General features: G+C 44.8%; 1 protein-coding gene across 1 annotated transcript in view; it reads right to left on the minus strand.

Moving 5' to 3' along the window:
• TSC22D1 (TSC22 domain family member 1) overlaps window positions 1-7,079 on the minus strand; it is a 180,016-nt gene extending 172,937 nt beyond the window's left edge. The window contains exons 1-2 of the mRNA XM_080659136.1: window positions 6,481-7,079; window positions 2,949-5,993 (exon numbers count right to left, since the gene is read on the minus strand). Of these exons, the coding sequence (XP_080515262.1) occupies window positions 2,949-5,818 (2,870 nt within the window). The 5' untranslated portion in view covers window positions 5,819-5,993; window positions 6,481-7,079. The remainder of the gene's footprint in view (window positions 1-2,948; window positions 5,994-6,480) is intronic.
• Window positions 7,080-11,281: the final 4,202 nt, after the last annotated feature.

Here is an 11,281-nt window from a genome sequence, read left to right on the forward strand (position 1 = left end):
AAACATAAATTGAATGTGTGTAGTGCCTATACAGAAGAACATCAAAAAGTGCTAAGGAAACAACATTCCTTGGGTAAAGAAAATGCTTCAGAGGGAACATCTGAGCTGTCTTGAAGAATGAATAGAAGTTTGAATAATTTCACATTAAGCGGCTATACTAATAATCAGAAAACACAAAAAAAATATATATATCAGTGTCAAATACCTCTATCTTTCCCTGTGTTGAAAAGGTAAGTTCATGCCAAAGACTAAAATAAGAAATTAAGACCTTTTTAAAATGAAAATTACTTTAAAAACAAGATATGTAATCTTACTGTCTGATCCATGTTTCTAATGTTTATAGTCTCTCCTAGCGACCAAAAAGCATTTCCACATGTCTAATAAACATTTTAAAATTTAAAGTATTGAGTGTTATTACAAAAGATTACTGAATAACTACCCTTGATTTGTCCTACCACCCAAAAGTTTGTTAACATGTTTTTTAAGTCAAAATATTTAAATTACAATGTACCCCTTTTTCCCATGAGAGACAAACAGGTGACCAAGCCCAGAATATGCAAGTGACACAGAAACTAATGAGAAAAGAGAAAAATCATTTTTTAAGTCATTATCACTTTTTTTCTCTTGTAGATATTCTCAAATTTCCTTCCAAGTGCAATTTAAATAAAACATTTCTTCTTCCCAACTATAGTGACAAAAGAAATAATCTGTAGCCAAACACAATAAAGAAAATAATATATATATTTATCCTTTCTGACCTTTAGAGTATTTTAGGGATGAAACATTTCATTTTTCAGAATTTAAAAAATAACTTTGAAAGAAAAATGTTCCAGGTTTGATGACTTCATTTTGATGTTAACAAAAGCTCAAATATTAGTAAATTCAAATCAGTCAACTCAAGTTACAAAATTTACTTTAACAATATTTAAGTTACCAATATTTAATCAGATTTCTCAGTATCTCTTTATGTCCCTTTAATTCCAAACCTTTTTATACATAATTTGTGCCTAATTAATCTTTGTCCAGTTACTAAATGGAAAAATTAATTTTGTACTAATACCTTAAACTGGGACTCTACCCCTACAGTTAAAACCTAGTAGTTGAAGGTAGCAACATCTGACTTTAATTGTCTGGAACAGCAATTTGTGGGAAGCTCTATCATGGCCCACCACCAGGAGGATAAAAAGGGAAAGTCATGCCAGGAGACCACAAATGCTAATTAACAAAAATCATGGCAGGTCTGAATTCAAAACACAGTATGTGATTTTCTTTTATATATTTCACCGGTCTTCCATTTCTCTAAATTTATCACCCATATAATACACCTAGTTTTATAGGGACTTTACCCTTTAGATTTAGAAAACATTAATATTTGGGGCAAATAATTCTTTAAAATTATAGGGGAATATTAGCAATTACAGATGAGTATTAGCATATGATAAAATTAAAAGTTTAATAATAATTATAATAGGCTATTAAGAAAACTACCTCCTACAAAAGATCTACCTTTTAAAATGCAGTTTTGTATATGGTACAGAATACATTTAGTTAGATAACAATATTTTAATTACATGAGTATTAGAAAAATAATAAAAATGTTGAAAATAAGATTTTAAATTATTTCAATAAACCATGCCTTTACCTTCTTTTAAGTAACTAAAATATTATGAAAACCTGACTGAAACACTTGGTCTTTTTCTAAAACTGCAATCTTTTGAAATATCCCCAATTCTTCCAAAGTGAAAACCCCAAATATACATTTAGGATATAAATGTTCCAACTGGCTTAATGAAAATTCAATCACAAAAACCTCCGACTAAAACTAAAATAATTAAATGTCTTTCAAGCTTACAGTTCCACAGTGAAAATGTATAGCCTTTGTCATAACTCCTTTGATATTATTTTAATCAAGATTAGTCAGACTGGCAAATCCGTGAAAACATTTCTTTAAAGTCAACTTAGTTTACAGCAATTTAGAATCATGAGAGATTTCACAACTTTTCTAACTAGTGGGCTTTAAAGACATAATTTAATTCAACAAGTGTGATTAGCACATTAGTTCCAATTCAATTAAGAAAACACTAGTTTAATAATATATTTTAGGCTTTATGGGGGTTTTTTATAAGGGAAAAAGGAACAGGTGGAACAGATTAGCAAAACAAAGTCTTTTTCCCATGTCTCTATAAATTCAACCCCCCAAGACTTACTTTCTTTACTCTTAAAATGGCTACCTCGATCTATTATGCAAAAGCAAAAATGTACAGCATACTACCATCAAAAATAAATCTGGCTATTTTGACAGTGTATGCCCTCCTCCCCCACCAAAAAAAAAAAACTTTTGAAGATTCCCATTCCTCCTTCACTGTTCAGACAAAATGAGCATTAAATAAGTACACAAAGTTGATTAATTACAGTATGAGAGCAATCTATATAACCCAGATCAAGTCATCTTTCCTATAATGTCTGACTAGGAAAAGCAGGTAACAGTATCTTTCACAGACTAAGATAAACAAAGTAGAACTGAAAAGGATTGTCCAGTCTAGTAAGGGAGAAACAAATGTGGGAACCACACCCCTGCCAAGAGAAGATGGTAAGGATTTTAGTAATTCAAAAGAATAGATTAACTTATATGGGTTAGCAAAAGTTAAGTTTCTGTTCATAATCTTTAAAAAAGCATTTTATAAATAAAAACCACTTAGTGCTCCCAAACCTATTCTTAATGCTCAATAACTATTCCTTCAAATAATGTTTACATATTACTTACACCATTTCCTATCCACTCTGAAACCATTCCATAACACTCTTACTCTAGAAAACATCACAAAAATGAATTTTCACATAGAAAAGTGAAAAAAAAATGCTTTAGACTAATTTGTGCATACATATACATAGCTACTAAATAAACTCTGAATCTGTTGAATGTCTGCAGAAATAGGGCATGATCTTACCTCTCATCCTCTCCATCCACCAGGGGTGTCGTCAGCGGTAGCACCTTCAACGGGAAAAGAGAAGCAGAGGCTGCTAGGCTGCTGCTACTCCCATCTGAAACTGCTGACATTCCCCCACTGTCACCGATAGTCTGAGGTAAGCCAACTAAAGAGGGTTCCGCTGGGCGCCTGGCATCTTCAATTTGGCTTCCAATTGCCTGAGCTAATGATTGTGCAGAGAACTGAGAACTTAGTGATATCTGTTGTGCCAAAGGCAAATTTATATTAGTTGCTATCAAGGGAGGTTGACTAACACTTTGAACCACACTACCATTTTGAGTGGCAGGGGTTTGTGCTATATTCTGTGGTGGAACCAAGTTTGTTGGAACAGAAGGCATTGCAGAAGGACCAGCTGAACTAACCTGATTTGTAACAGAAATACTACTAGCAGAGGGTACAGGACTAACTGCAGGCAACTGCTGTGAGACAACTCCTTGAGCTACTGATTCTACTCCTTGTGGCTGGGGAGGCACAGTTAACAATGTACTTTGGGGTGCAATGACCAATTGTTGAGGAAGGCTTGAAGCACTAGTTTGAATTCCCTGATGAATAACCGCAGTTTGAGCAGGTGGAATTATTTGTGAAGATGAAGGAGCACCTTGCTGAACAACTGAAGGTGTGACTTGGGAAGAGACCTGCTGCATTGCAGTGGGTACGTTTGCTTGTTGAACAATATTTGCAACTTGACTGCCAGTAGGTACAGCAGATACTGCTGTTTGAACCTGGCCAACAGGCTGGCCAGATGCCCCTGCAGGTTGTGCTTGGACTGCTGGGGGCTGCACTGGCAACTGGATACTCTGTGGCTGAACCATAGGAATCAACGTGGTTCCTCCTCCCACTCCTGCAGAACTGGGCTGACCAGAGGGCACTGCTGTTTGAAGAATCGGCTGCTGCTGTACATACTCCGAAGTAGGAATTTGAGTCACTGGTTTACCATGACCTGGGGCCATCTGTGTGGAAACAATCGATTGTTGTCCATATTGTAACTGCTGGGGTGGTGCCCCTGGAAGGGGAGCTTGCACAGGAGGAGCCGTCTGAGAATAGGGCAGTTGGGGTTGAGCCAAACTAGAAATGGAAGGCTGCTGACCTAAAGTTGAAGTTCCCCCAACATTAACAGGTGATGGTTGGATACCAGTTGCAGCATTGATAGTGGCTTGTAGAGGTACTGGTTGAACACCTTGCTTTTGTTGATAGCTCAGTTCTTGAGACTGTAATTGTACTTGTGAGATCTGTGACTGAGAAACATTCTGTGATATACTAACTACCGGAATACTCTGTGGACCAGTGCTACTGAAATCCATCTGCTGAAGGCCCACACCTTGAAGAGTTGGTTGTGGCTGCTGCTGTTGCTGCACCACCACAGTAGGGGCTCCCATCTCTCCACTTCCCACACTTTCTGTGTAGTGACTTAGTGTGCTGACACTACTGCTCACTGAACTCCCACTAGTGCTCTCCCTCTCAGAAGTCACTTCTATTGGGTTTTGTTTTACAGTTTCCACCACTTTATTTATAACCACACCTTCTGTAACAGGTACAGCATTTTCTTTTTCATAGAACTCAGTGCAAGTCCATCTACCTTTCTTAAAGGGTTCAGAACTAGCATCTAACTTCACAACTCTGAACCTTGAAGTGTTAACTGTTGGTTGTTGCTGCTGACTTGAAATTGATCCCACAGTCATCCCTGCAGCTGCATTAGGGACACTGTTAACAACAGCCGAGGAAGAAATAGTACCATTGCCCATGCCACTTAAGATATTCACATTAACACTGCTGTGAACTCCAGGCCCAACACTCCCGCTAACAGCACTAGGAATATTGCTTGTATTTATATTAGCATTATCAAGCACGCTGCTTGTCACATTAGGATTAAAACTACCCACAGCAGTAATGTTAACATTATTCACTGTATTAGTGCCAGTGACAGAATTTATACCTATACTGCCGGTAGTACTGGGAGCATGGATATTAGTCATTACAGATGCAGGTGAGCCACCCGATGATACAGCAGAAGTTGGTGCAGCTGGTATAACACTGTCAGAGCTTCCAGTTGTAGAGAGTTTTCTGGATAGTGGGCTTGAGGGTGGCCCTCCAGGAATGGATGTACTGGCCACACCAGCATGGGAAGGATGGTGGTGCCCATGGTGGAGGTGGTGCCCATGATGAACGTGATGGTGGTGATGGAGGTGGTGTGGATGAGCACTGCCGTTGATCACAACATTTTGTTGTGGAAGGTGAGGCAAATGAGGCTGAGGAAGGTGGGGCTGGTTGGGAGAGACTGCCCCAGGTGTCTCAGCTTCCTGGAAGTTATTTAGTGTCTCTTCTGAGGAGCTACGTTCAGGTTCTCCTAAGTCAGTAGCCCTGGAAAGTGACACATCAAGGATCTCTGAAGACGACAGATCTTCCGTGTGAGATTCATCCAAATCATCATAGCTCTCAGTGTCCTCTGCTATACTGTTGTTAGAGCTGATGCTAGCAGAGATCTGAGCCGGGGTAACGCTAGTTATCTGGAAGCCACTTTTCTTTTTCATTTGAGTTCCGCCTGGTGCAAGAGGCTGTGTCTGTAGCTGAGCCTGCGAAAGGAGGTTCAGGCTTTGTGGAGGCGGAGGCTGTGGTCCCAACGCACAAGATGCTGCAGGAGGTGGCGGCTGGAGCAGCGACGGGGGCGGAAAATCCTCGGAAGATGTGGCATTACTACCAACGCCGGTACCTGCTGCATTGAGGGCAGAGGCGCTGCCACTGCCGCTGCCCCTTCTAGGGAACATTGCCGGGTGCGCCATCTTCCTAGCACTAATGTCTGCAGCGGTGGCGGCGGACTCAGGCGGCTGATGCATTGTGTTGGTTACGGGGGGCGGAGGAGGCGAGTGCAATTTCCTTCTGCACGGTAATCTTTGTATTCAAGACGCCGGGGAGGAAAACGGGCCCGATGCTCCGCCCGGCGTGATCCCTCCTTCTCCTCCTCCTCCTCCTCAGCAGAAGGCACTGGCCGCTCCTGCCTTCGAGGGCGAGCTTCGGGAAGGGAGGATGAACGAGGGTGAACAGGGCGGGCGGGGACCCGAAGAGGGGACCCCTTCAGTCCTTCACCATTCACTTTCCCCTCTAGTCTCACACCCCCCCTTTATATTCCGCTTCACGTGGGGTGCGGGGCAGGAGGGAGGGGGAGACAAGGGGCGGGGGAGATAGGAGAGGGGTTGGGAAAACCGAGAAATGCCCACCTTCTCCGGACAACTCAGAAGCTACCTCAACCCCTCCTCCCGCCGCCCAGGCGGCGGCCGCAGCAAAACCCTCCCGGTCGCTCTGCACGAAGGCAGCGCGGAGCGAGTGTCGCCTTCCCCTCGCCGCCCCCGGCACAGCCGCCGCCGGCGAGCACCGAGCTCAATGTCGCTCAAACCTCCCCTCAGGGCCCCGCAGTCCCCGCTCGGCCCTCCCCCCACGCCCCGCGGACCCTTTCAAACCCCCTGGCCTCGCGGTGGCTGCTCCGGGAGGAAACGCTGACCAAAGCTGGAGCCGCGGCGACGAGGCTCCGAGCGGGGCGGCGGCGGGGCGCCCGGTACGGTGAGCCCAGCAACGAGGCGCGGGCGGGCGCGCAGAGACGCCGGGTCCTCGCGGAGCACGGCCGGGGTGCGGCGGCAGTGGCAGCGGGCGCTCAGGGACCGCTCCATCACTGGCAGCCATGGAGCCCGAGCATTTTCCTCCCTCGGGGCAGGCGCCTCGGCTGGGCACACGTCCTCGGGGAGTACGGAGCCGGCGCCGAGCCTCCCCGAAGGGCGGCGAGACGTACGCTAGCTCAGAGGGTGCGAGCCGCTCTTGTCCTCTTCCTCCGCAACCGGCTGGTCCTCACCCGCTGCTCCCGCGGCCCGGGCGGGAGGGGCCGCAGGCGGCGGCGGCTCCTCACTCGGCGGTGTTGGTGGCCAGACGGGCTGGTGCAGCGACTGCAGCCGATGCCGTTCAAAGGAACGAGAGGTGGGGTTGGTCGGTGTCAGCAAACCGGGCGGGTGAGTGCCGCGGGAGGGCAGCGGGCGGGGAGGGGGCGGAGGTGGTTGTTACTAGTGCTCTTCTCCGGCTCCACGGTATCCCCCAGTCTCTCGCGGCTTCGGGAGAGGAGGGACCAGCGCCCGAGCGCAGAAGGAGGAGGGGCGAACGCCGGCCGGAGAAGGCGGCGGCGGGGGGTGGAGACCGACAAGGGAGGGAAGATGGCGTCTGCGCATGCGTTCGGGCGCCGCAGACATAAAGCCGGGTCCGGCGGCGAAGGAGGCGACGGGTGTTCGGGCCTTGGCTTGTGCCCGGCGTTCTGACGGAAATTGCCGAAGACTGGCGGAGGCGCCGAGACCCGGGGTGGGGGTGGGGAACTTCGCCGGGGAGCGAATCGGGTGGGCCCGTGAGACCGCCCGAGTGGGGGTGGGGCAGGATGCGGGGCGCGCGCGGGTTAGGTGTGTCCGCTCTTTTTCACACGCGACCGTCGCGCGCGCGCGGGCACGCGACAGAGAGGGGAGCGTGGCGGGGAGGTCGCTGGAACCGGTGTCGGGTGTACGCGCCCTGGGAGGTGTCTTCCCCTGCGGAATGGATAATGAGGCTTTTCTCCGCAGCAACAGCATCACGAGTTTCAGTTCCCAAGGGCCCGCCGCCGCCGCCGCCGCCACCGCCACGACATGAGTCAGGCTTTCTTCGCGCGTGGCGGAGCCCTCCTCGCGGACCTCGCCGCACCTGGGCTCCTCCCCGGCCCGCGCCGCCCTTGCCGCCTCGCAGGATGACGCCCTAGCGCCAGGAGCTGCGGGGTCCGCTGAAGGCCGGTGGCTCCTCACGATAGGTGCTGCCTTTTGTGTCGTGCAGTGGTGGCTGCCATGCGGTCCCTCGCTCTTCGACTGGCAGGGGGCAGCCAGCCGCGCAGATACTGCAGCTGTTTGCAGTTAACTGCCTAAGCTCCCCCGGGTGGGTTCGAAGAGATGGAATGCTTGGCAAACGTCCTTACCTGAAGGGGAAGCCGCCTGGCTCAGTAAGCCAACTGACCTCAACAGGTGGAGCTTATTTCCAGCAGGGCATGGCTTTTCATTGAATTGCCCAGGCTGTAGCCCCCACCGGTTTGACTTAAAAGAAAAAGTGGCCTGGGCAGGGTGGCCACACGAGTGCAGTGAAAAGTGAAGACTACTTTTTAGGAAAGAACCAGTGGCAATTCGAGTATAAAAACAAAAACCTGCATGGGTCTGGGCGTATTTCTACAGAAGCAATGCTACCTTTGATTGGAGGCAATTTAGTGAAGTTGCTTCTCTGGCATTAACATGTTAAAACATTCTATATCTAAGCATTTTTTTTACTAGTAGGCGAAAATGTATTTCTAGCCCGGGAATTTAAAAAATAATAACAATATGGCAAACCCTAGAGAGAATTTTTTTTTTCTAGGTTCTAAGTTGAGGGACTAAACCTCTATAGTTAGACCTGATTCAGGAACTTTTGCAGACTAACATCTACAATCCTCTCTGAGGTGCTTGTTAAAGCGTAAACGGCTATAGTCTTGGGCAGAATCTGGACAGACGTAGTTGTCAAATCAACTTGGAGCCTTTAGGTTTCTCTAAACTTTTCCCCTCATTCCATCTCTCAAAAATTCATGTCATCATTCTCTTATGTTATTGGACAGAATTACACCCTCAATATCCCATGTATATCCTGTATCAAAACTATGGTAAATTGTTGATTTTTCTGTGGTTTCACTAACCCCAAAAAGCAGGACTACATTTTTTTTTAACTTTAAACTACTAATGTGGAGCTCTGTGCTAGGTACAAAATGTTGGTGCTGAGAAATAGTGAAAGTGATATGTAATAAAAATCAAATACTTTTGAAAAGATTTTACTTGTTTTGTGATATTCATTAATTAATACCTGAATGATTGTATTTTTATATAATTGACCATTTGTGTATTTTACAAAAGTATTTCTTTTTTAATACCCCCAAATGCTTTTGTTTCAGGTGACATGCCTGTAATGGTTGCCATCCATTGTTGAAATGCAAATCTGATGTGCTTTTTCAACAGTTTTGGAATGGAAAATGTAAACTGTCCTAACCAATTGCAACTGCAATGGAATATAGAAGGGCAAAATGTGTTTCTTTGGACCACAGTGTGAAAGAAAATGCTATTGGTCTCTCAAAATGTTGCCTTAGGTCAGAGTTTTAAAAATTATCCCAAACAACAGCTCAACACCCCTCAGGGCACCTTAATACCCTCTGTGATCCTGCTGATACGGTTAGAAGCAGAAGAAACACCTATAATAAAGTTTTACCCAAAGTTGAAAGAATAAGTTATTGAATAATCCTATAAAAGCAGATAATTGTACTAATAACCCGGAGTAAAGAGTATTGCTGTTTTGGCTGTTTTGATGTAGGAATGTTATTTCTTTTAAAAGAGTTTTATAAAAAAAGTATTTTCTAGGATAACATAAGACATAAGAAAATATGGTCTTTTCAAATGTTTTTCCTTTTTTGTCTGCCATATAATTTTCAAATTCCTGTTTTAGCTGTCTTGCATCCTATTAAGATATAAAGAGCAACTCTCCAATTATGGAACCCTGAGTTTTAAAAAAAAATCTGTGTGTGTGTGTGTGTCTTTCACCAATTCCTCTCTCTGGTTGCCAACATTTCTATGACCAGCAATACCTGAATACAAGCACATTAAAACAAGAAGAAGCACTTAAAAAACTAGGTGTTATCATGTTACTACCACTTAATTTATAAAGTCTGGACTTTTTTACATTAATATTAAATGCCTACTGCTATGTGTAATGAAGTCATAAATCCTTTGAACCCAGTACGTAGAGTTATCCTTTGCCTTTTGAAAGACTGAATTTCACCTGTTGCATTCTGAAAGTGTAGCCCTGAATTACTCTCTATTGACTAACAGTGGTCGGCAAACTCATTAGTCAACAGAGCCAAATATCAACAGTACAACAATTGAAATTTCTTTTGAGAGCCAAATTTTTAAACTTAAACTTCTTCTAACACCACTTCTTCAAAATAGACTCGCCCAGGCCGGGGTATTTTGTGGAAGAGTCACACTCAAGGGGCCAAAGAGCCGCATGTGGCTCGCGAGCCGCAGTTTGCCGACCACGGGACTAAGATATTAATGTGTAGTGCAGTGTTTACTTAAATCTAGTTATTGTGACATTGCAAACTAACATGTAGATCTCACCATGTTCAGTGTTTTTTCCTACCATAAAATAGAAAATTTACTGAACATTACAATATAATTTACCTAGTGAGAACTGTGAAATAGGTCAGTATTTAAAGCCAAGTAATTCTCCAGAAGTAAAGCCCTCAAAGAGCAAGAAGGAAATATTTACACTCAGAATGACTGTGAGTGGCAAAGGTAGATATTAAAGGAAAATGTGTACAGAAAATATGCCACCGTTCTACTCCAGTAATTATTCTGACGAACCAGTGCTTCAGTCATACAATATTATCTACAACTTATAAATGTCAACTGAAAAAAAAGGTAAATTTTTAAACATGGTATTAACAAAAATTTCAGGAAATTAGAAGATCTAATTTGTCTTTATTGAGCAATTCATGAATCAGGCAGCATCCAACCTAGCAAGTAGAGAGGTGCTCCAAGAAGCTGTACAATACCGAAGGCTTTTAAAAGCAGAAACTGGGTGGAACAAAGTTATTAGCAGAAGAAAAGACAGCATTGTGTAAGACAAGTTTAGCTTTCCTCAAGGAAAGGTGGTGGTTATCAGACAGGGTTGTTTCAACTTCTGGGGGTGGAGGAAATACAGAGAGTCACATGGCAAATTACCTCATTGGTACTAACCAGTAAATTCCAGACTGACCCATTAAGATTGCATTCCTGGTAGTGTGGCTCCGTTAGGTATCATTCCTTGCACCAAAAGGTTGCCAGTTCAGTTCCCAGTGGGTCAGGGCACATGCCTGAGTTGGCTGGATTGGCCTGGGTTGTGGGTGGGGGATGTGCAGGAGGCAGCTGATTGATGTTCGCTCTCACACTTCACATCGATGTTTCTCTATCCTCCCTTCCTCTCTCTAAAAAATCAATAAAAAAAACCCTAGCTGGTGGGCTCAATGGTTAGAGCATCATCCCATGCACTGAAGGGTCTTGGGTTAGATTCCCAGTCAAGGTGCCATACCTGGGTTGCAAGTTGAATCCCTGGTCCAGGTCTCAGGCGTGTAGGAGAGGCAACCAATCAATGTGTCTCCCATAGATATTTCTCTTTCTCTCTCTCTCTCTCTCTCTCTCTCTCTCTCTCCTCTCCCTCTCCTTCCTCCCCCCACCCCTCTTCCTTCCTTCCTCCCA

This window comes from Plecotus auritus, assembly GCF_963455305.1.
Source record: "Plecotus auritus genome assembly, chromosome: 3".
Taxonomy (NCBI): domain Eukaryota; kingdom Metazoa; phylum Chordata; class Mammalia; order Chiroptera; family Vespertilionidae; genus Plecotus; species Plecotus auritus.